Genomic DNA, 26,619 nt, shown 5'->3' with positions numbered 1-26,619 from the left:
CGGGGAACTTTCTTTCCACCCTCGGAAAATCCTTTAAAATTCCAGTGAACACGTAATTTCCAAGATATGAAGAAATGCACTCACTGGTATTTTTTTTTTTTTTTTTTTTTTTAGGGGGGAATTGCCAGTTTGTTTTTCGTTCTTTTTTTTTTTGGAGGGGGATATTCAATTATAATTAAATTATAAAACTTTGATTGAAAAAATCAAATCCACTAACTTGATTATGTAATAGAGCTGACATTTATTCAATGTAACCGCCTTCAGCCTCAATCAGTGCCTCAATACAGGTCCGGAACTTGGAGCATGCCTTTTCCACATGCGCTAGCAGGAGCTTGGCAAATACTCGAAAGATGGCGGTGATCAAGCTGGTTTAGGTGTTGTGGGAGGTCATGATTGTGATGTTCTCGACGTATGACCAAATGAACTAGTTCAGCAGGTTAGGTCAGGGGAAGAGGGGGGGCAGTGAGAGAAGGGTACAAAGTCATAGCACTCCTTCTGAAGCCAAGCTTGGGTCTCTTTGGATTTGTGGGTCAGTGCAGGGTCCTGCTTCCACACCCAGGGTATGTGAGTGGCCACTTGATTGCACCGGGAATCACTATAGTCTTCAGCACATCCAGGTACATTTTGGTGTTGACTTTCAAGCCAACTTTGAAGATATGAAGTGGCATGATGTGACCCTCACTTGAAATCACACCAAAGACCATAACTGTGGCCAGAAACTTTATTTTTATCACCCTGGGCACATCCCTGTTATTTGTGGCAACCCAGCGGTGCATTTTGAGGTTGCTGGCAATGGTCCTGTTGTCATAACTTGGATCGCTAGGGAGTATGAGTTGTACAGCGGCGCATCTCCGGTCTCACTTGTTGAACATTGTGTCACTTTCAGACATGATAGAAGGCACCCATCACTCTTGGGATTTGTACACAACTGGCCAACTAGTAGATGGTCTGCAACAAACACAGTTTTCATCAAATGGAAATGGAATCCTGTCGTCTTTTCTAGGGCGACAATTTTATCATTCTGCCCTGTATATATGCACTATGGCATCACCAGGAAGCTTTTTTTGCATTCATTTTTATTTCCTCTCCCGTGTCTTCTCTTGATTGTTTGTAATAAAAATATTTACTGAAGGAATGTAAATTAAAAATAATCGTTTTTGCAATAAAATTGATCAGAGGTCTCATAAAATATTGCAAATTAAATCTCATAAATACATGATTTTTTTAACCGATTTTTTTTTTTATCTCTTAAATTTATAATAGACTAGCAGGAATACTTAGGATTGTCCATTCTTATGAGTGTTATAGTTTGTTTCAATAACAATTGATTTTGTACTGTTGTCGAACGTCAGATAAATTTTACTGTAAAAAATGAAAATGGCAGTTAAATATTGCAACAAAATAAAAAAAAAAAGCATATGGAAATTAAATCTTGCGTAACAAAACAAATATGTGAGTTTTAGTATAAAATTAAACGATTCTTTTTTTTTTTATAATCAGACTAGCGGGGGTACCTGGCGTTTCCCGGGTGTGTGAAGGTATATCAAGGAACCTGGAAAGGGAGGGGGCGGGGGGTGAAGAAATGTGTTAAAAACAAGTGGTATAGTAGCGGGGTTCTCCTGCATTGCCTAGGTAGAGTAAGAAACCCTGTGGGTGTGTGGGGGGGGATAAACTTGTAGTAGCGAGGTGGGGGGCGAAACAACAGTAGGCAGTTTGGGTGAAGAGAGAAAAAAAAAGTGGTGGCAGGCAGGCAGGCTCGAACCTGTAATGCGGAAAAAAAAAATTTGACGTCTTAGCCGATGTTTCCATTGTCCGACCCGAAGTTCAGAACGTTGAAATTAAGCAAAGTCAATCCAACCAATACAATGACTTGCAAAAATGGTGACTAAAAAAAAACAAACAAAAACGACCCCTCCTTGTAGAAAACTGCACAGTTTAGGATGAAAAAATTAATGTTTTGGGCCAATTTTTCGATATTCGTCGTCCGAAGTTTTAAAACTATACCAGTCACATGAGGATCTGTCATCTCTGTCGAAAGTTTTTGCGAGACATACAAACACACACACACCTACACATTTTGTTTTTTATATATTAGACTTTGATGCCCGGTTGTTTGGAGGTGTGTGTTGAGCAAAAAAAAAAAAAAAAAAAGTGGTAGTTGGCAGGCAGGCTCGAACCTGTACCGCGACAGAGGAAAAGAACGTGAAAAAAAAAATGTGGCATGTTTGCTATTTTGTCCATCGCCAAACCGGAAGTGACATCAGTTTAAATTAAGGCTAGACAATCGAAAAGAGGGGATGACTTTCGAAAATATCAGCGGAAAAAGCTAAACCCCCCCCCCCCCCGCTCTTGTAGAAAAGTGCCCACGTGAAGGAATTAATGTTTTGGGCCAATTTTTCAATATTTGTCGTCCGAAGGGACGAGTTTCAAAATGATACCAATCTCATGAAAATCCGTCACCTCTGTCGAAAGTTTTAGGCAGACATACAAATATACATTTAAACAGACAGATGAGATTTATATTATAGGCTAGCAGGGGTGCCCGACGTTGCCTGGGTGTTTGGAGGTGTGTGTGTGTGTGTGTGTGTGTGTGTGTAGGGGTGGGGGTTAAGCTAAAGAATAATCGAAGGAATAGTTTAAATATTATTTAAAAAAAAAAAAAAAAAAAAGCGAAAAGCAAAAAAAAAAAAAAAAAAGCTGCATTAATAACCTGTTTCAATATTAAGTTAAAAATCGAAAAAAAAAAAAAATTTATCTTATACCTCGGATCGAACCTGCAATCTTATTGCTGTCACTTTGACCATTGTGCCATGACTGTGTGGGCGAATATAGATCAGTTTTCATAATATTTAAACAAATTCAAGGGACAATGTCTTTTGCGTATGTTTACGCATGCGTAGAAGCTATCTTGTCATGAATGAACGATTTTTTGCTACCCCTCCCTGGAGAAAAGTGTCCAGTTGAGGGTGATGGAATGAAAGGTTTTTAGCGAATTTTTTTGATATTTGTCATCCGAAGGTTTGAGCTTCAAAATGATACCTAACTGGTGAAAATCTGTCACCTGTGTGGAAAGTTTTTGCAAGGCATACAAACACACATTTTCACTTTTATATATATACTAGCGGGGCTACCTGGCGTTGCCCGGGTGTTTAGAGGCGTGGGGGGGGTAAATCAAAACTGTTTAAATATTATAAAAAAAACCAAAAAAACAACAATGTTAAAACTTTAAAAAAATCGTTGCCCAGGTGTTTGTAGGTGAATGTTTGAAGGGGGGTAGTTTTAGTAGGTAGATAGGATCGAACCCGAAGCCTTGAGGCAAAGGTGGAAAATAAAGTGTGAAAAAAACCTGACACGTTACCTGCTCGGCCAGCTAGAGGGTAACTGAAACAGGTTTGAATATATTTAAGTATTAAAAACTGAATTGAACTGACAGGTGCGCGATTTTAATGAGGTCAAATAGAAATATCGCAGTTAATTTTTACTGCAAAGAGATTTTGGGGGGTTTGTTTACCTAACGTTGGCTGGTTTTGTTCCCCAAGATGGGGGGTGGGGGCAGCTCCCCATAAAAAGGGGATTGTGCACATTGAATAGCAATTGTCTGATATAAGGGGGTTTCTCCCGCATTGATCAAAAGCTAATGCTTTCTGGACGTTCCCGGCGCGATTGCCGGGAACAATGCTTTAGCTTCAAATTAGTTTCGCTTTTATATGAAAAAGCCGAACGAACACAAGATGAAATAGCAAGAATTTTGTAAAATCAACGTAAATAAATTTAGACACAACGCACATTCGCAAATCATACATATTATGATCTAGGGGGTATATACAGTCGTAAGACATAATAAACCCCCTGATAATCCCAACGAAAAAAATCTTTTTGGGACATACAAAAATGCGCGCGCCACATTTGCCTTAGATAGACTAGCATGGGTGTCCGGCGTTGCCCGGGTGTTTGTCGGTGTGTGAGTGTGTGGGATAAAAAATGTTTTGGTAGGCAGGTAGGCTCGAACTCGAATCCTTGAGACGAAGGCGGAAAAGAAAGTGATAGCCTGATAAGTTACTTCAGCACTATGCAGCAGTGAAAGTGAGAATGGTTGAAATTGAACGATTAATAAGTTACGTGACAGGTGCGTAAATTTAATGAGGTCAAACATCGTGCCATAGGGGAATGGAATCCCGGACTTAACTTTGACTGCAAGAAAAACCAGCTCCCCCACAAAAAGGAGGGTGTCCAAATGAATAGCAATTGTCTGATATGACGGGTTTTCCCCGCATTGATCAAAGCTCAATTCTTTCTGGACATACCTGGCAGGAAAACCAAGGAACTGATATCATTTCAGTTAGTTTCTACTTTATTTATACTAAAAAGCCAAACAAACCTGTGGGGCCACAGAATAGTGTGAATTTTATGAAATAAGTCACTCAAATAAAAGATAGGCATGACCTCCTTTCATAAATCAGAGTTATTATAATCTATGGAGCATATAAAAAGTTCTAAGAATTAGTGATCCCCGCCCTCACCCCAAGCGCTCCCCCTCCAAAAGCCTTTTCCCAGACATTAAAAAAAATTGTGCTCGCACACACACACACACACACACACACACACACACACACATATTTTCACTTTTATATAATAGATGAAATCTATTGCGTATTAAAAATGTGAAAAAATATGAAAGTAAAAATTGAATGGTTGTAATAATATGATAACCTTTGCAGATGAATTTACGTTATAGCAGCTGTTGCGCTAACACAAAAATAAATAGTATTTTCAAGTGAAATTCAAGTTTTACGATATCTTTTTATTAAATTGTTAGGTGAAAGTACAGAATAGTTATAAAACACCCTCTTCTACCCATGTTAAACAAAAGGTTTCTAAATAAAAACGTTATTTGAGCATGGGTCGTTAAATGCAAAAGTACTTTTTTTTTTTTTTTTTTTTTTTTTTTAAGTAATTAAATTCTCATATAAACAAATTTTTTTTTTCAATTTTTTTTAATTTGAAAATATTATACAGAAAATATAGCATGCTACATTTTCTGTAAAAGCACCTAAACACAAAAATAAGTATTAGGTTGTCTGGAAAGTTCTCAGCGTTTTTAGGCACATAAAAAAGATAAAAGATTCCTCCTTATCATATTTATTCAATGAAAACAGTCATGAACTCTACTTTTTGAAACTCCAATCTTTTTCTCAAATGCTGATATTTGAATTTTCTGTTTTTGTCTTCCAAACATCAATATTAAATTTTGAGGGTCTTCCACTGCAAGTGTCATCTTAAAGATAGATGTTTCCTGTTTTTAATTTTGCAAACCACTTCTGAACAGCTGAATGAACATTTGTCACCATACACTTCTCAAATGTTTTTGAAAGTTTTAACAGCAATTTTTCCATTTTTTAAGAAAAAAAAACAAAAAAAACAGAACTACTCGAACATGAAATTTGTTGCAATCCATTTTTGTTTTTAATGAAGTGTATTTGAAAATAAATTCAAAAAATTACCTTGGATTTATTTTATGTAATGTACATTCTGTTGCAATTTAAAAACATCTTTCATCTAACAATTAATGATATAGATATAAAATTTTCAATGATTTTTTTTTTAAGTGCAACAGAATGTACATTACATAAAATAAATCCAAGGTAATTTTTGTGATTCAATTTAAATTACATTTTTATAGCTTACTTTGTAAAATTTATAAAAGTGCACTTTGAAGATAAATAAATTTCAAATTGAATCTTGTACCTTTATTTTTAAAGCCTATAGTAAAAACATTTTGTTTAACAATTTTCATGCCTTGGATGAAATGGTTTTCTAACTTGTGTGTGTATATATATATATATATAATGTGTATATAATTATAAAACTCCAATGACCTTGTAACGGATGTTGTAACCCAACGTCTGGTTTACGAGTTCCGGTTGCGCATGCATACATAAACAAATAATCAACGCGACAATAAAACGTATTGTTTTACTGTGTACGTTTTCAGTGTTCCAATTGTTTTTTTATGCATTTAAATCATCCAAATAAACAATTAATACTTTCTGCATTTTTTTTTACATTGTTCATTTCCATATTACGTTTAAGTTATTTTAACGCAATTTTCTTACAAATAAATCTACTTTAACCTGTTGATATAAGAGTATTTTACAACAGCGATTTACCTACAGCCTTCCTTTTTTTTTTGTTTTTAATTTCTACATTTTTTAATGCACCTTTTTAAAAAAACATTCATACATTTTCTTCTACACTACCAACATAAATAACTCCGAAAATAAGCTTTTCTTTTTAAATTTGTGTTACAAATAAATAATCAACGCAACATTAAACTTTATTGTTTTACTGTGTACGTTTTCAGTGTCCAAATTGTTTTTTTTTTTTTTGTTTAAATTAAAAGATATATCAAAATTTAACTTTAAGTATTATGGTATCTGTTCAGTGCACATTTACCTACAAGTATGGCAAACCACTTATAATTCAATGGCTATAAGTTTTTTTTTTTCAAAAATAAACAATTATAAACAGAACGACTCATAGAAATCTATCTATATTCTTTTTTCATTTTAATATACTTTCATAGAAATGTTTCTGTTATGTCACAAAAACTATTTTCTTTACATCACAAGTGTCACGCTCATACATTCATTCCATAAGTAATATAACATACTGACCCAACGGGTCACGGGGAGTCTAGTATATATATAAAAACTCTTACAAAATTACTTTTTTTTTTTTTTTTTTTTTTTTTTTTTTTTTTTAAGAAATTGAAGTTTTAAAAAAAAATAAGTTTCTTTTTTGTTTTTTTTATATATTAAAGAATATGGGGGAAGTATAAAAATGAAAATTAGCTCGTCAGAATCAAACAGATTTTCCAGTTTTTTTTGTTTTTTTTCTTATCAATATTTTCAAATCGGATTTTGAAACTTAAATTTATTCATTGAGTTTTTCTATTAAAAACAATTATCATTAATCAATTTATATTTTTTACAAATAAGTTATTTGTATTTTCACACACATTGTTTCTATTTATAAAATTGTATATATATATATATATATATACACGCTTACAAAATTGTTTTGTTTCTTTCAGAGACTGTGAGTAATTTCAGTGGTTCACGATTGGCTTTACTAAAGCATCCTTACATCCTGGCACTTTGTTTTTGTATGATTACTGGTGCAGCATCCATTGCCTTCTTGGATCCTTCCTTGGCACCAGAACTAGAACGTGTAAGTTGCATTTCTATGGCATCGGTGATTGATTGCTCCTCCGTTTATTTTTTTAATTAAAAAAAAAATAACAAGTAGTAGGAAAAAGATTTTTAAAACATTGTTTCATAAGTTTATAAGGATTTAAAGGAATCCCTATAAACTGTCTCAAACTGTTAAATGACTTTTTTTATGCATATGTGATAACTTGATGAATGGAATTCAGCGGAGAGGAAAAGAAAACTCCAAAGTGACTCGGCTGAAACGGCTGGCAAACATCCGGCAGTGTTATTATGGTGACATAACATCCCAGTGCCTGCCTACTGCAGATTCTTTTAATACTATAGAGTCACCACTTATCAAGGCCTGGAAACAACTCAAGGATTAATGACTGGCAGATGAGACAACACCGTACTGATCAGTTCTGATAGAAATTAGGTACGACAAGTTATTTTAGAGGATGGCTCATCAAGAACTTGTTTACGTTGGACTTGAACACGACCATGTTGTAGTGAGCTGGGAAGCAGTTCCGCAGTATTGTGGTCTATTGACGAGCAGCTTTTTGGAGAGAAATAAAAAAGATCTGCTCATGGAATTTTTGTTTATTTTCAGATAGAAAGTAAGGTTAATTTCGGATAGTGGTTGTAGCTAGACAAGTGTTTGCCACTATAATAGATATAAAAAAAAAAGTAGAAAAATAATGTGTTTAAATAAGTGGCGTTATGACAAGTGTCTACAAGTGCATCACACAGAAAGCGGAATTCGGATTTTTCCTGCTCTGGATTTTACCATCTTTCCTATTGGATTTTAATCATATCTTCTTTCTCCCTTTTTTCCGTTTCTTGCTTTCTTAATTTCCTTGAATCCCTATAAACTATCTCAAACTGTTAAATGACTTTTTTTATGCAAATGTGATAAACTTCATATTTGTTTCTTGTGATGCATTAACCTGCAAAATTCATTGTATATTTTGCAAACCTCTTCCCCCCTGATTCGAAGAATTGCATTCTTCGAAACTCCATGGAATAAGGTTTTTCTTATTTTATTTGTACTCTTTGTCGGATAATTAAAATTTTGTATATCTTCCTGACAGGTTTATAAAATTCTTTTAAAAATTTGAATAAATTTTCAATATCAAGATTTTATATATATATATATATATATATATATATATATATATCCAGGCTCGAGATGTTCAAAAGTAGGGACTAATGAATACAGCAAGGTTGTTGCATATTGCTTGATAACAAGAGCAAAATATTTTTTTATTATTATTGTATATTTTGCAAACCTCTTCTCTCTGATGAGAAGAACTGCATTCTTTGAAACTCCATGGAATAAGGTTTCTCTTCTTTTATTTGTACTCCTTGTCGAATAATTAAAATTTTATATACCTTTCTTACAGGTTTATAAAGTTCTTTTGAAAATTTGAATAAGATTTTTGTTTTATTATATATATATATATATATATATATATATATATATATATATATATAATGGAAATAATTCCCAACAAGGCATGAAGCCACTTGATGTAAGGAGCTAAAAAAATACAATACTATTTTGTCAAAAACTAGTCAACAATAAATGTTAGCTGATTAACAACAATTCTTCCTACCTTGTCAGAAACATTGATATATATATATATATATATATATATATATTGAAAAAGTTACTTTTTTTTTTATTTTTTTTTATTTTTTTTTATAAATAAAAACTCTATTTTAATGTAAGCTTTCCATAATCAAAATTTTTCCAAAGAAAAAGATGTTTTTGCTTTTTTAATGTTTTTCAATGGCCTGTGGACTTTGTGGTGAAAGAAAGAACAATCCAATAATGTCTAAGTGTGCAACTGTGCTAGTTTGAATTGGTAAAATCAGTTTGAAAGATAAAAAAAAAAAAGACTATTGGATATTTGTGATTAAAACTTGGTGGACAAGACAAGAGTAGACTTAAAATTTATTTGTACCAACTTTGATTTGATTGTAGAAGGGATTATGAAATTTATTAACCATTCAATGCATCATACTTTTTTATTTGAATAAAAGCATCATAATTAAGATGTTTTTATCATGTCTGGAGAAATGTAATCTAGTGACCACATTATAGTGAACACAAGACAAGTTATAGGTATAACTCTGCTGTGTTCAAACTCCAAACACTGTCTTTTGACTGTGTCTCATCCTGTTGGCTTCAGTGACTATCTTCTCTTTCTGATGCTAAGTTATTGACTCCTGAACTCTCTCGATCTCCTTGAACTGAAATACTCTCTACAGCCAGTCTTCCAAATATATTTACTCTTGACTGGAAATTTTAAATGTCTGGTCTCCTTCATCTAATCACCAGAACTGGCCACGTTTGTTTGTTTTTTTGTTGTTTTTTTCTCAGCTGATCATTATCCAGCCACCCAGAAACTAACAATCAATTGCTATTGCGCCATCCTGTCTAGGAAGTTCAGTGGATTAGACAACCTCACTATTGCTGTTCACTTATCTCACTTTCTCAGCTGCATGTGTGTGTGTGTGTGTGTGTGTGTGTGTGTGTGTGTGTGTGTGGACAGGCAAATTTCCAATATATTTAGGTGGGTCCGCACCAGTTAGAAAGAGACACAGAGAGAACTAGAGAACCGACTCGGAGAGAGTCGGTCAGACTGGGAGTTGATGCCTCTTGGAAGCGAAGGGGAGAGGGGTGAGATAAGACCATGTAATCTTAAGAGCTTGAATTCCTGATGTATCAATCAACCAGCTGGTTGAATAAAGAATAAAAGGATCATTTATATTTGTAACCTGTTTGTCTTCATGCTGTCATTGCAATGTGTTTTTGATCATCTTGTGTTATGTGTCCCCACCGCCATCATCAATAATGGCTCTCCCCTCTATATGTGTTGACAAGAACTGTATAAATGTCTCTCCCAACTCCGTATTAATAATATGCACAAATAGAATTATTGCCACCGTCGTCGTCACATAAATGTCTTGTCCTCCGATATACTCGCTAATATGTTGTCTCTATATGTACCTCGCTACCTGTCTCTATATGTACCTCGCTACCTGTCTCTATATGTACCTCACTACCTGTCTCTATATGTACCTCGCTACATGTCTCTATATGTACCTCGCTACATGTCTCTATATGTACCTCGCTACATGTCTCTATATGTACCTCGCTACATGTCTCTATATGTACCTTGCTATGCAACACTTGTACATATCTCTCTCTGCTCTATCTTTATTTTTGATATCACAAAAATACTTTTTAATTTTTGTTTTCTAAATTTCTTTCATGTATTTTATTTCCAGTTCAATCTGACTCCTGAATATATTGGTCTAATATTCCTCATTTACCCTGGTATCTATGCCATAGTTGCTCCCTTTTGGGGATGGCTTTGTGACTCCAAAGTAAGTAAATAAAAAATATTTCCTACCTAAATATTCTTACAATTTTATTTTTTTTTAAGTTTGAGTGATTATTTTTATTTTTTAAGTTTGAGTGATTATTTTTATTTTTTAAGTTTGAGTGATTATTTTTATTTTTTAAGTTTGAGTGATTATTTTTATTTTTTTCTATTCATTTATTTACTTTGTTCAAACTGAACTTTAATTTACAGGTTGAAGTATTATTATTTTAAAATTATTATCACCTGTAGCAATTATTGACCCTTTGACCTCTAGATGATGGTCGCTTAAAATCCCTGTTAAATTAATTAACACTTTTAATCCATTGTGCCACAAGTCAATGTGGAGAAATGTTAGTTTTAGTTTATAGTTGATTAGTGGGGGTATCCGGCATTGCCTGGGTATTGAGGTGGTGTAGTAAGGAATCCCAAGAGTAGAGAGAGGTGTTAAAAAAAAAAAGTGGTAGTAGCGGGGGGAGGGGGGGGGTTAAAAATCAAAACCACAGTAGGCAGCCTTGGTCGAGAGAAGTGTTTAAAAAAAAAATTTTTTTTAAGTGGTAGTAGGCAGGTAGGCTCGAACCTGTAACGTAAAGGAGGAAAAGAAGGTGTAAAAAAAAAAAAAATAAATAAATAAAAAAAATAATGCGTCCATGGTGAAACTGGAAGTCGCGAGCTTTGGAATTAAGGGTAGTCAATTCAATGGAGACGACGACTTACGAAAATGTTGGCGAAAAAAAGCGACCCCTCCTTGTAGAAAACTGCTCAGTTAAGGGTGAAGGAATTAATGTTTTTGGTCAATTTCTCAATATTTTTTTGTCCGAAAAAAAAAATTGAGGTTTAAAACGCTACTGATTTTGTCACATTCTGACGCGTCTGTCAGAAGTTATTGCAAGACATACAAACATACACACATTTTTTGCCTTTTATATATTGGACTAGTGGGGGTACCCGGCATTGCCTGGTTGTGTTGTGGTGGTGTAGTAAGGGTGGGAATAAAAAGCAACCCGGGATGGGGGGGGGGGACCACAGGGTGGAGAGAGGTGTTTAAAAAAAAAAAAAAAAAAAAAAAGTGGTAGTAGGCTGGAACCCGTAACGCAAAGGAGGAAGAGAAGGTTGAAAAAAAAAAAAAAAGTGGTAGTAGGCAGACAAGCTCGGACCCGTAACGCAAAGGAGGGAAAGAAGGTGAAAAGAACATAACACTTTAGATGACGTCACCATCGCGCAAGCAGAAGTTGTGTGCGTCAAATTTAAGCACAGTCAATCGAACATACAGTGATTTAAATGCTTGGTATTTATTTGCTTCCCCACGAAAGCAAATTAGACTCAAGGTCGTTTTTAATGTGTGTGTGTGGGGGGGGGGGACCAGCTTCCCCCAAAAAGGGGGCAATCTGGCAGTATCCAAATAAATAGTAATCATTTCAGTATGAAGGCCAAGAATGCTTTGCCACTTTTTTATAACAGTTTCGCTTTGCACGAAAAAGCCAAACAAATATCCGAGACAATGCCATGGTGGGAATTTTGTTTAACTCTATCAAAAAAAAGGAAAGAAAGGATGTCTGTTTGCGAATGCGAGATATTACAATCTGGGAAGTATGCGAAAACTTCTCGCAGAATCTAACTGACGGCAAGAACTCCGATGCAAAAAGCCTTTCGTGGACATTTTTTTTTTTTTTTCACGCTTTCTGGTTCATAGGTTTCACTTCTTTCCTGACTGTACTGATATGCAGACATTCAAATGCAACATAAACTAACGTCTTAATTTTTCTTAGGTCTCAATTAGTAGCCCTTTATGTCCAAGTGGCAACATGCCTCGTTTAGAATGAAGGTGAGTTTAAAAAAAAAAAAAAGACTTTCTGTTGCATTCGATATTCAGTTTTTTACAGATCGTCGAGTAGAGATATTTACACACTCCATTGTGTCTACACGTTGTGTAGAAGCCGTCCTCTAGCGGAACCTTATAGCTGGATATAAAGTGGCTCAAATTCTCTACTTCTGTTGTCATTGCTGAGACCACTCATCTTTTTAAAAGCATTGATCATTAAACCTTGATTTTTGGCAGCTGAATGAATTTTAAAATGTTTTGTGTTGTTGCTGTTCTTCTCTCTCTCTCTCTCTCTTTCTCTCACTCTCTCTCTCTCACTCTCTCAACAACAATAACATACAGCATAAAAATGTAATTATTTATTCTAATACTAAAGCTGAGTTAATCAACGTTTGTTTCCCTAAAGCCTTTTTTTTTTTTTTTTTTCTCTCTTTTTTGTTTTTTCTCTTTTTTGTTTTTTCTCAATATATTTTCGAATATTTATTTGCATAAAATATAAAATTATGAACAAAAAAATGTTCTTCAGTTTTGAGATTGAATTATGTTGGGAGGGAAAAAAAAAACAATTTCCTTTCTATTTCATATTATTTGGATCCATCGAACGACTGTTAACATCTTGGGTGTCAGTGTGGGCAACCGAAAAATACAATCGTTAATTACTTAGCACCTCTATCCAGTCATGACTGTCGGAACGAGAGCATGCTAAACACATGAAGTAAATAAAAGGTTCCGTTCAAAATTCCGTCCAAATTCCTATAGAAAGATTCCAGAGTTCGACAAGATGCACCTGAAGAAGGTCGGTGGTTACATCGACCAAAACGTCAAGGTGAGGATAGTAATTCGATGAATCCAATCCTCATCTAAAAAATTTCCAAACATTCCATTCTAATTTTTCTAACAAGCCATAATTTTCAAGTAACTTACAAAGTGACCAATCTCTTAAGTTTCTACCAGTCACCCCATCTCACCATTTTTGACTCTCTTTTCTATACAGTACTTATAACTCTTACTTCTACCACTCTCTTTCTGCAATAACTGTTGGTAATAATGAAAGAATAAAAAGATTGGAAGAGTATATTATAAACAAGAGAATATCACCACTAGTAATTATACTATTTAACTCCAAACCGCAGAGTGAAATAGATTGGGAGATACAAGCCGAAGACTAATTTTGTCATTTAAAAAAAATTTTTTTTTTTTTTTTTTTTACAACTGCCTTTGAAAATTCACTTTCAGACCTCTTGCATCTTCTTCAGGTTTCCCCGTACTGGTAGCAGAGAGAGCAAACTTTTTGTTTCTTTGAGGTGACGTTGTTTGTAGCATTACTACCACATTCTAAGTCTCTTACTCTTAGACAGGGTTCAAAAGAGTCACCAATCTAATACATCCCACACTGTTAACTAGGCTTCAACCCCTTCCCCATCGGCGAAATGTTGTATCCCTCTGCCTGTTTTACAAGTATTTTAACGGAAGGGGCACAATAATAGATCAGATGAATCTACAATGTAAAATCTAACCAAACCCAACACATTAGATCCATTTACCCAACATAAAGGTCATCTTAAAGCGTAATCGATTATGCTGGTTTGATCATATGGGGTGCTTGTCCTCTTGAATAAACCCTTCCAGAAGCATAAATGTCTTAAATAGTAGAAAGGTTGATTGGTTGGTAGAGGAAAATTTAGAACCAAGTGATTGAACAATACGGCACAATCACGTTGACACACCCGTTCTTTCCAGATTACCAACGTTAAGCAACGTTAAGCCTGGCCAGTACCAGATGGGTGACCATTTGGGAAGGCTAGGCGCTGTATGTACCTTCTGGGAAGATTGGGCATGCGGCCATCACCCTCACCCTGAAAAAAGAACTCCTTGCTACGAAAGCATCTACAAAGTTGTAGATGGCCTATGCCCCTCCAGGCGCTCAAAATTATGGATGGAAGTGACTGGATAAGACCGCACAGAGTGGAATTTGGAGATGGTTGAACTAGAGAGGTTAGGGTTAGACATAATATCAGAACAGTCTCACACCTGAACAAGGGAAACTGACCGACATTAAATAAAGAGAAGGAAGAAAAATCTGATTCGGTGGTGTGTTCCAAAAATATATGAACAAATTCAATCAAATTTGTTTATAAAATCAGTCTTGACGATAACCTCGTTGGCAAGAAAATTTTTGGAATTCCATTTTTTTTTTTTTTTTTTTTTTTTAATGTTATATTTTATCTTATTGCAATGTATTTACCTTGTTTAATAAGATATCTTTGAATCTAAAGCAAGGATTGCTAACCCTGGGTCACAACCTCCTGCCATTTTAGTACATTCTGTTATTTGTGTATGATTTTAATGTCCTTGTTGCCATAGTGACTGATCACTAGATGAAAACGATTTAAGTCGTCCAATCAAAACCCTTGTTGTTATGGTGACTGACTAGAAAAGCTGGTTTCAACCTGTTCCTCTAGGTCAGCAGTCAAATCTTATTTTACTTTCTTTAACCCCTCACCTGTCATCCACTTTTTCTACTTTTTTGTTTTTTACTTCTTTTTTCTTTCTTTTTATGTTTAATGTATCCTCCTCCTGCCACTCCTCAACTCATCCGTCCTTCCAATCTCAAGCATACACCATGTAAATAATGAACGTGTTAGCATAATGTGTAATTATTTATTCTAAGTTATTTATTCTGAGTTAATCAACGTTTGTTTCCCTAAAACTTTTTTTTTTTCAATATATTTTCGAATATTTATTTGCATAAAATATAAAATTATGAACAAAAAAATGTTCTTCAGTTTTGAGATTGAATTATGTTGGGAGGGGAAAAAAAAAACAATTTCCTCTATTTCGTATTGTTTGGATTCATCGAACGACTGTTAACATCTTGGGTGTCAGTGTGGGTGACCCAAAAAATACCTGACTGGCAGAACAAGAGCATGCTAAACGCATTAATTAAATAAAGGGTTCCGTTCAAAATTCCGTCCAAATTCCTATAGAAAGATTCCAGAGTTCGACAAGATGCACCTGAAGAAGGTCGGTGGTTACATCGACCGAAACGTCAAGGTGAGGACAGTAATCCGATGAATCCAATCCTCATCTAAAAATTTTTTAAACATTCCATTCTAATTGTTCTAACGAGCCATAATTTTCAAGTAACTTACAAAGTGACCAATCTCTTGAGTTTCTACCAGTCACCCCATCTCACCATTTTTGACTCTTTTCTATACAGTACTTATAACTCTTACTTCTGTCACTCTTTCTGTAATAACTGTTGGTAATAATGAAAGAATAAAAAGATTGGAAGAGTATATTATAAACAAGAGAATATCACCACTAGTGATTATACTATTTAACTCCAAAGTGCAGAGTGAAATAGATTGGGAGATACAAGCCGAAGACTAATTTTGTTATTTAAAAATTTTTTTTTTTTTTTTTCATTTAACTCATTTTTTGAAAATTCACTTTCAGACCTCTTGCATCTTCTTCAGGTTTCCCCGTACTGGTAGCAGAGAGAGCAAACTTTTTGTTTCTTTGGGGTGACGTTGTTTGTAGCATTACTACCACATTCTAAGTCTCTTACTCTTAGACAGGGTTCAAGAGTCACCAATCTAATACATCCCACACTGTTAACTAGGCTTCAACCCCTTCCCCATCGGCGAAATGTTACATCCCTCCGCCTGTTTTACAAGTATTTTAATGGTGGATGCTCCAATGAATTACAAGCCCTTCTACCTCCTTGACATAAATACCCCTGACAAACCTGACAAGCAGCAAAATCCCACCCCTACACAGAAATCCCCAGATGTAAAAAAAGCCTTCTACTCTAATTGTTTCTTTCATAGGACTACTAGACTTTGGAATTCCTTTCCGGGTCCCTGCTTCCTCAACTGTACTGACATGCAGAAGTTCAAGTGTAATGTAAACAGACATCTTGCTGCTCAACTCCCTACATAGTATCTCTGCAAATTATGTTTCCGCGACAGTAGCCCCCTACATCCAAGTAACATTGTGCCTTTCACCTAAACACAAATATTCGAAATACTAAGATACTAAAAAAAATACCAAGTGATATTTAAACATTTATTATATTTGGCAAATATATATATATATATATATATATATATATATATATATATATTAGGATTTTCAGAATGTGAGAGATTGTATAATAAATTCCACAGCCAAACAACGCCGCAGCTCACAAGAGCCATGACAGTCAACGAACCGGAAGTCCAAGACTCGAGTTTCGCCCTCATTTGGGCTCATCAGTTAGACACATCCGAACTCAGGATTCAAAACTTGAGCCTCTTGCATGCGAGGCAAGCACTCTACCAACTGAGCATTGGGTAGCATTGCTGGACGGCGTCGTCCCTTCGAGTTAAAATCCTACTTGTGAGACATCGGCAAGGGTTATTGACTGGTTGGACGACCGCGTCCCTTGTCGAGACGAAGTGGGTTCATTTCACAGTCGGATTTCAACGCGGTTTACTTGATCTGTGTTGGTTAATAGAAATTCTTGCTCAGTTGGTGCTTGCCTCGTTTTATGACTAGGGCTATGACAACAGCATATTCTTTTCATTGTTTTGACTCTCGAGTATATATCCGACACAGTTAGACACGGTTAATCAACCGAGAACCACATCACTCTATATAAATAACAATAACAAAGACTTTCGCTGGCGAGGACTACTATTGATCTTAACCAGTTATACAGTCCTTTTGAAATTTTCATCTCTATTTTTCTCGTTATGTACTGAATATTTGTTACTGAAACACATTCACTCGTAATGGACTCTTCTAAGCATTATAAAAACTCAAATATTCTTGTGAGGAATTATTGCGAACCAACGCAAAACTAAAAATTGTCTGTTTTATGACTAGGGCTATGACAACAGAATATTCTTTTCATTGTTTTGACTCGAGTTAATCAACTGAGAACCACATCACTCTATATAAAAGCATATAAGATATTAATGAATGTATTTTTTTTTTTTTTACATGGGGGTTACCACTTATCAAGGCCCAGAGGCCACTCAGGGATAAGGGTTATTGCGTGTACAGTAATCAATGAGATAGTATTGTAGTAATCATAAGTATTGGAGATTTGATAGTGTCTTACTTAAGGTGGCAGTTTGTCAGGAATTTGTTTATGTTGGATTTGAAGACATCCAAGCTGTAGTCAGGTGGGAAACAGGCGAACGGAAGAGAGTTCCACAGTCGTGCACTTCTGAGAAAGAAGCTCTGCTCATGGAATCTACGTTTGTATTTAGGCACAAATAAAGAGTGGGGAAAATTATTGACAGTAGTTTCAGCCAGACAGGTGTTTCTCGTAAAAGATTGGCGAGAGGGGGGGCGAGAGATTGGAGCTCAGACGAGCACTTTCCATGGAAATAACGATAAAACAAAGACATGCTCGCAACGTCTCTTCTGTGGGAGAGAGGCTGCAGAGAAGAGAAAAGGGCATCCCCCCACCAAACCGCGAAGTCTATTTTGTACTCTGTCAAGGCAGGATAGGCTGTTTTTAGCAGCTCCTGCCCAGATGTGGCAGCAGGACTCTATTCTTGGACGTACTTGGCTTTTATACAGATAGAGAATTGCATCAGTAGTGAGATATCTTCTGGAGCGGTAGAAGGATCCCACTATCTTTCCAGCGACCTTGGCAACAGACTTGATGTACGTGTTCCATTTCAGATCAGGAGTAAAGGTCAAACCCAGAAGCTTGTCAAAACATAGAGCCTCCCCAAGACGAGAGCCATCCATTTCAATTGATGCCAGATGGGGATCAAAGCGTTGATGATATAAAGATAGAAGCTTGGTTTTAGATGCATTAAAAGTGACCAGCCACCTCTTCCCCCATTGTACCACGTGCTCAAGATCAGAGGAGAGAGAATTAGAGAGAACTTTGTCATTTACGGCCTTTGATGTGTTGCCATAGATGGTCGTGTCATCAGCATAGATGTCAACAAATGATTTAAGTATGCGTTTAGGGAGATCATTGATGTAGATCAGGAAGAGAGTTGGGCCCAGGATGGACCCCTGGGAGACTCCAGCATTAATACTGTAGGCCTCTGATTTCTGCCCATCAACCACTACTCTTATGAACCTATCAGAGAGAAATGATTTAATGATTGAGAAAACATTTCCAGTAATACCGTAGCTGGAAATCTTGTGAAGTAGGCCCTTATGCCATACCCTATCGTAGGCCTTCGATATGTCAAGAGCAATTGCCCTGGAAAGGAAACCTTTGTCAAGAGATTCATTAATCCTATGTGATATAACCGTTAGCACATCTGCTGTAGATGTTGCAGAGCGGAAACCATATTGCATGTCACTAAGAAGGTTGTTTCTGTTGAGGTGGTTGACTACTTCTTTATTTAATATGGATTCCAACAACTTACTCATGACACACAGGAGACTTATTGGTCTGTACTGAGAGGGAGATGACTTTTCACCTGAATTCTTAAATACAGAGCATACTGATGAGGTTTTCCATGGTGTTGGAAAGCACTTCTCCTTTAGGCAATGCTTAAATAGTTTTGTAAGTATAGGGGCAAGTTCTGGTTGGAGCTTTTTCAGCACTATAACTGGAATGCCGTCAGGGCTAGTTGCTTTACTGGAATCAAGGTTCTTGATTAGCTTGGCGACCTCACACACAGATATTTGTATGTTGCATAGCGTGTTGTCTGTTATAGGAGGAAATACAGGGAGTTGATGGTCATTGTCGCATAGGGTAGAATTAGCTGCAAAGTTCTTGGCAAATAGTCTGGCCTTGTCTGATGCTGACGAGATGACCTCAGGTTCATTGATGATAGTTGGGATAGAATGCACGCTTCTGTTAAAGATCCTGTTTGCTATTTGCCATAACTGGTGGAAACCAAGCCGCCGCTCAGCTACTTTGGATTTAACAGACTGAGCATATAGCTCTCTTGCATTTTTTATTACTCTTTTACAGTGGTTGCTGGCAGTCCTGAAAGCAGCTTTAGTCTCAGTACATCTATTACGTTGGTAGCTATGGAAAAAGTGATTTCTGTGTGCGATGGCAGCAGCACATTCAGGGGAGAACCATGGCTGGCTGTTAGGTTTTTGTTGGAATTTTTTTGGATGGTATAAATCGGTCTATGCCTACAATTAACCATTCGGTCAGGTCTGATACTATAGAGGACACATCCTTTTTGAACATGGAATGCAGAGGTAGGTCAGATATGAATGTACGGAAGCTATCCCAGTCCGCCATAGAGTATCGATATACAGTACGGTGGAGAGGTACGTCTGAAGACTTTTTACATTTAATTTTTATCTTAACTGCTACAACAGTGTGGTCAGAGGATCCCAGAGGAGATAGAACGGAACATGAACACAGCTCAGGGAAAGTTGCGAGGAAAAGGTCTAGAAGGCTTGCATATTGACTGGGTGTATCTGGTGTACAGGTGGGTTCGTGAACAATCTGAGTGAGGTCATAGGCAATGGCAAAGTCATGACAAAACCTCCCCTCGTCATCGGTTTTATTTGAGTGGGTCAGCCATTCCACATTATGGACATTGAAGTCACCGCAAATGTGAATGTTAGCCGAAGGATGAGCAGACAGGATGTGGTCAATTTTCTTAGATATGCTCTTAAAGATAGTAATCCCACTGTTGTGGGGGCGATAGAGGGCAAGTATAAATGCAGTGGTGTAAGCTAGTGCAACCCGGAAACACATATAAGGTAAATTAGGGTCTTCTCTGGAGATATCCCTACCACATGGAAAGCCATCTTTGATGTAGGTACACATTTCATGCCCATGACGATCTTGGGGGTCAGATTTAGATGTTAAGTTAGAGTATTCTTTGATTATGAATTCGTCTAGAGAAGTGGTTGGCTCTATGCCAGTTTCACTTAGAAAGAATATGTCCGGTTTCGTCTCCTGTAATTGTGTTTCAACCTCTGGAAGGTTGGAACGTAGACCCCTGATGTTGGAGAAGGAGACCTGGTAGTAGGGGTCTACGTTTGAGCATGGGGTTCTAGGTTTATTAGTATTTCTTTTTTGGAGATTTGTCATGTATACCTGAGAGTCAAAACAATGAAAAGAATATGCTGTTGTCCTAGCACTAGTTATGACATGGATAATCAGGGATTCGTATTCCTACAATAAAATGCAAATAAGTTCATATTAAAATAGTATTAACCTGTTAAGAATGGGCATTCTCCTGGTATATATTCTTGGTTGTCCTTCGTTATCCAATGATGATGATCTTTGAGATGCTAATCAATCCAGCACTCGTCCACCACCTTGCAAAAGTTAGTCTTCTTTCTGACAAACAAAATGGATTTAGACACTGTTGTTCTATTGCAGATATTTTAAGTCATCTCTGAACGAATATACCATGCACTGGATAAGGAGGGTGAAACTCGATATATCCAAGGCCTTTGACAAAGTCTGGCATGAAAGGCTGTTAATGAAAATTAAATCATCCAGTATAACTGGATGAAGAATAAATATAATTAGATCCTTAGACAATAGGACCATCTAGGTTGTCATTGATGGATGTTCATCCAAGCAGCATAACATTAATGCAGGAGTGCCTCATAGGTCGATCTTTGAACTATTATTCCTGATATTCGTCAATTATCTACCCGATAATGTTTTGTCTGAGATTAGTATATTTGCTGATAATACAACACTGTAACATAAATGAGGGAAGGATGAATGTTCACAAATTCGATACAATGGCTGAATGCTTAGAAAATGACCTTCAGACCGTAGTGAAATGGGGCCGCAAATGGATGATGACATTTAATGCTAGTAAGACTAAGCTGCTCTCCTTTAACAATTACAAGAAGCCTCTCCAACCACAGATATCTGTGATAAATAACTCCCTACCTGAAAATTCTTCCTTCAAACTCCTTGGCTTAACATTCACAGGAAGTATGAAGTGGAACAAATACATTAAGGATATTGCGAAGGCTGTTGCAAAGAAGATGGGCCCCCTCTTATATATATTACTTACACCTGAGAGTATCCTGATGTTTAAATGGTTTAATCCTGGACCTGCAGGTACGGTCACAAATCGGGCATGTGAAGAAGGTGCCAGGTGAAGCTGGGATGGGCTGATGACCATTCCTCTTTGCACACTTTGGTCCTGTATCTGTTGCTTCTCAATACAGTCCACTCCCTGTGAGCAGAAGGAGATCCAGAGATCCGGGCAGGAAGCAAGTTCATCTAGCAAAGAGGAGTCTATTTAACACCTCTTCAGGGATCTCTTGATGTAGTCTTTGAAATGCTTCCACTGTCCACCAGCACTGTGTCAGCCTTGGAGTAATTGACCGGGAGCGTATTCTATGCTGTAGTCTGTAGCTGGGCATTCAAATGATGTGCCCCAATCAACTTAATTGGAACAGTGACCTCAGACTCCACACCAAACTGCTATGGATGGGAGTCTTGGATGACCTATAGCCACCATCTGGAGGCCTTCCATGTAAGGTCTTCAGAAGGTCCTTGGCATCACATGGAGGGACAGAGTGCCATACAAAGAGGCATTGGTGGGGAAGGGCATGCAGCTGCAGCATGAAGTCTAATATGTATTAAAATGAAGTATAGCACGTTTAGTAAATTAAAACAGTTATTTTTCAATTCTCGTGAAAAATGTAAGTTTTAACTATTTGAATATTTTACAGGTTTATTGAAAATGCTTTATTTGAATATTTAATTTTCATTTTTTTTTTTTTTTTTTTTTTTTTTTTTTTCAGGAGTGAAAAAATAAAATCTATCATTTTTTTTTTTTCCTTACAATAATCATGTAGTCTATAAAGAATTAAATAAGCTTTGGTTCTCCTTCATCATTGTAGCGAAATTTAAAAATTGAAATATTGAATTTCAAATGAAACCAATGGTACCTACTGAATTGTCATGTCGCAATAATGAAAATATCCAAAAATTATAAAAAACGATAAGATGAAAAACTAATTATTAAGGAAAATAGTTTTTAAAAAAAAATTCAAGTCTGTATATAAATTAATAGCATCAAGTCGGGGAAAGTAACTCAATCTGTCTTGTTACAATTAATGGTGGATGTCACACAATCGTCTATTTATACAAAGTACATGTTTTATGTAATAATGCAGTAATATTTAACTAATTCTAACATGACAATTATATAGATAACATTGCTCATTGTTGAAATTGATAAAAACACTAAGTAGTTATTGTTTTTTAATGAAAACTTATTTTTTCAACTGTCGGATTTCGCTGCAGTGATGAAGAAAAATCTAAGTTTAATTTTGTTTTAATGCTAAACAAATCAATATTGACTTTATTGATTGTGTAGGATTGTGTAAATACCAATTTCTAGGTGGGAGATTAGATTTCTACATGCCTATTGAATGGATTATTTTTATTTTATTTTTCTTGATAATGTCAGTTGGGTTCTAGTTTTTTTGGGTTTTTTTTTTAAATATTTTTTCCTGCTGTTGTTGAGACAGCTTGTTGAACTTTTTTGATTGACCAAAGTTCAAGTGTTTTCAAACTGCTTTTCTATCATTTGTGATTAGACTATTTGACAATACCGGCTTCCTTAGCTAAATGGCCCTGTCGGTGGGGCATTAGAATACATCAACTGCCCCCCTGCAGAGGGTAAAAGTCCCTCAATGGGGGTCCTGGATATGACTTTAAACTATATCCAGTGGTGAGGCCCCAGCTTGTGGGCTTTGGGGAGTGTGGAGCCACCCTTTAATTACCATTGTTCCCACGTCCACTCTGACCCGGAGTGGTAGTACCTGTTAGGGTCCCAACTATGGGTTAAATAGAAACCGACGTGAAAACAACAAATATATTCTATTAAAAAAATTTTTCTTCCGAATCTTTGGATTCGGCATTAAATAACCCGAAAAGGGTTGATATGCTGTGAAACAACCAACCAATCCTTAGCTAAAATGTACCAAACATTTTTTTGTCTTTTCAAAACTCAGCTGTGTTCTGTAAAGCCCAAAATAATTTTCCTCTACAAAACAACCAAACCAAACACCATGAATAAATATTTGAAGATATAAAGAACTTGAAGCATAGAAAATTTTATGAAAATGAATGGATTCAGCATAAAATACCCCCCCCCCCAAAGCCTGATATGTTAAAAAAAAAAAAAAAAAAAAACAAATCTATCATTTGTGCTGAATTAAATGTTCTTCACTTTCTTTCGTCGGGTCTCAATTCTAATATAGTCTCATTAAAAAGAAAAAATGCAAACATCATATTAAATGAGTAAAGACCTTCAAAATGACAAAGACTAATGTCATTATTACTGCAAACTTGTACAGACTAGTACAACCTACCCCTTGTCTATAATACATCTTGTTTCTAATTTACTCTATTAGTCTTTCTCGCCAAATATTTTTCAACCGAATGAACAGTAGCTGATGTATGCACAAATACCCAACATTGGTAGGGACTTGTATTCTGAAAATCTTAATGTATGAAGAATCATTCCAAAAGTAAAACCTTTTATTTATTTTTTTTAATTCGAAAAGTTGAAGAGCTATGAAGATAGGAGCAATACCATTAAAATGAGCACCAAAATTGTTTTACATTGTCACTACCATTCTCAATGCAGTTTAGCCAGGAATTTAATGGTGCATCTCCGCTTCCCATGTACATCCATGACAGGGGTTGCTTTCTTAGAGTTTCACACCGTCAATATCTACAGCAGAGAGATGAAACTTTCAGGTCATGAATGCATGAGTTCAGTTATCATAACATCTCTGTCATCACTCCGAAACTGACAAACCCATCTCCTAACTGTGATGACATCAATTGCATCCGCTTCGTAAACGTTCAACAGGCACTGGTGAATGTTTATTGGTTCCATTTTTTATGAGTTAGGAATTCAATGACATATCTCTGCTTCTGGCGCACATTCTTAGTCTCACATCATCAACAAAGAGATGAAACTTTCAGGTCATAAATGCATAAGTTCAGTCATAATAACAATGCAATTTGCAATCCCCTCTGATTCATTTGTGCAGAAAAAAATAATTACTTTTGGAATTCCCCTAGTAACATAAGATTTTATGTTTCATCAAAATTTAAAATTTATTTATTTTTTCAAATCTTTTTCCAGAAACACCCAAATTTAATGATTATTGGTGGAAGCTTCCTATATTCTATGCCATATCTCTTCCTGGGACCAGCACCATTTTTAAATCTACCATCGTAAGTATGAAAACATTAATGGTGATTTGTTTAAATCATCATGGTTATCATCATCATTATAATACGGTGTCCCTAGGATATTGTTTTTTTTTTTTTTTTTTTTTTTTTTTTTTTTTTTTTTTTTTTTTTTTTTTCAGGTTACGATGTGGAAGACAATGTTTTTTTTTTCGGACCCTGATTATGGTATTTGCCCCACCTTACGGTGTTATTTATAATGTTATTTGATTATATACATGTGCATTATAAACTGTAATGTGTTTTTTTTTTACTAATTTTTAATGTTGTACCTATTTACTATGCCTCCCTACGGGACAGAGTTAGACACCAGGGTCGTTTTTTAACGTGGAGAAAAGGTACAAAAATAAAAATTGTCTCAGTCGTGAAGGATTTCTCCTCCACTGAAAGAGAACAAGAATTAGAAGTGCAGCATCTGAAGAACAGATACTACACTTTGATCTTGACCAAAAGGCCCTGTAATGTGTTTTTTTTTTTTTTTACTAATTTTTAATGTTGTATCCCGGGATTCTGCTGTATTTGGTTTAACATTTGTTCTACATGCTAACATGCATTGGACCGCTTTAAGAAATTGACTTTCAAATGAACCTATCTTTGGCCTATCATTTCCTATGCTACTTGGCCTTGTGAACTGAACCTACTATCTCAACTGTTCTACACCTACCAACCCAAGAATACTCATCCATTCTATCAACATGGCCATTCAGTCAAACTTCTGTTCTACTTGCATCTCTCTATAGTATCCAGATTTAATCCTACTCTGAGGTCATCAGATCTAAGCTTGTTTTTACGAATTACATTATGCATCAGTCGTATCATTATCATATCATTTTTCTCCATGCAACACATGTCCTCAACCCTCATTGACCCAATATTACTTCCATACATCATCACACTGCATACATGCCTGATAGACTCTTTCCTTGGTTGACAGTGGTGTTGCTCTGCTGGTTTATAATGGCAGAAGTTAACTGAACTTAGTCCTTTTACTCCTAACTATTGCGATCACACTTCTGCACCTTCTGCACTCCAATGGAATCACCAAGGTAACAATCTTGTGAACAACCTCAATAGCTTCGTCATCCAGATATACTTTCTCCATTTTTAAAGTTCTGTTGATTTCTTTCACACAAATTAATTATTGGCGAATCTTAATCAGAACACCATTTACAATTCAATTTCCATGGCGTCGTTAAAGTTCAATTACACAGATGAGTATGAAAATAACAAAGGACATTTTATCACAGTCGATAATCCTGCTCTTCATTCCTGGACTTATAGAATTTAAATTTTTGCCTGATCAAATCAAAGTGCCTATTAATACAGTCCTTTAGTTGAGAGCCTCATAGGATTCCACCTGCCCAGAGAGGCACACCAGTTCAACTGCATGGTAGCTCTTAGAAAAAAAAAAAAATGTCTAATTGAACATCCAACTACTCCTCCATGCTCTTATCTAGAAGGCCGGCTCTGACTACCTCTCCTTTCCATCTCTTGAAATCTTTTCACCTTTGACTGATTCTGGCCTTTGTTAGTGATCACCATTCGACCATCCAGAAGTTGACCACTTAACATATCCACCAAACATAACTGCCAGCCCGACTTCATTCAAAGGGGTGTTTCTACTGGGATATCTTGGACATCACTTTTCTAAAGCAGGTTGGTTCCAGCATGATCTCCATTCAGTGAAGTATTTATTTTATTTCAAAGGACGAAAACATATTCTCGGTGATCAGACTCTAGCTTTAGTTCTGTGTGCCCCCCCTCCCTTCGTTGTTTAGCCAAGCATCTATCACTTACAACGTCTGCTGCCATTCATATGCACCACCAAAACATGCTGCAGAGTGTTTTCATTGATTGAGATTGTCGGACTGACTTCCTCATCTTGGTTCTTATAGTCACAATGTTTCGGACGTTTTGCCCTCCGGCTTTCGTCAGGTGTTTTGTATCGAACTGGGGATCCGTTTGTTAGGAGTCTTGAACCCAAACCTTTATTATTATTACGGGGGT

At 36.0% G+C, this 26,619-nt stretch overlaps 1 protein-coding gene across 2 annotated transcripts in view; it reads left to right on the top strand.

Moving 5' to 3' along the window:
* Positions 1–26,619, top strand: part of LOC145279987 (MFS-type transporter SLC18B1-like) — a 140,806-nt gene that overhangs the window by 98,103 nt on the left and 16,084 nt on the right. For both annotated transcript variants that reach the window (XM_080131584.1, XM_080131585.1), the window contains exons 8-10: positions 7,094–7,230; positions 10,509–10,607; positions 24,506–24,597. In XM_080131584.1, the coding sequence (XP_079987710.1) occupies positions 7,094–7,230; positions 10,509–10,607; positions 24,506–24,597 (328 nt within the window). The remainder of the gene's footprint in view (positions 1–7,093; positions 7,231–10,508; positions 10,608–24,505; positions 24,598–26,619) is intronic.

The sequence above is a fragment of the Euprymna scolopes genome, chromosome 7, assembly GCF_053919585.1.
Source record: "Euprymna scolopes isolate OS-2025 chromosome 7, ASM5391958v1, whole genome shotgun sequence".
Classification (NCBI taxonomy): Eukaryota; Metazoa; Mollusca; class Cephalopoda; order Sepiida; family Sepiolidae; genus Euprymna; species Euprymna scolopes.
The sequence above is the reverse complement of the archived record's forward strand: the minus strand, read 5'-3'. Positions and strand labels throughout refer to the sequence as shown.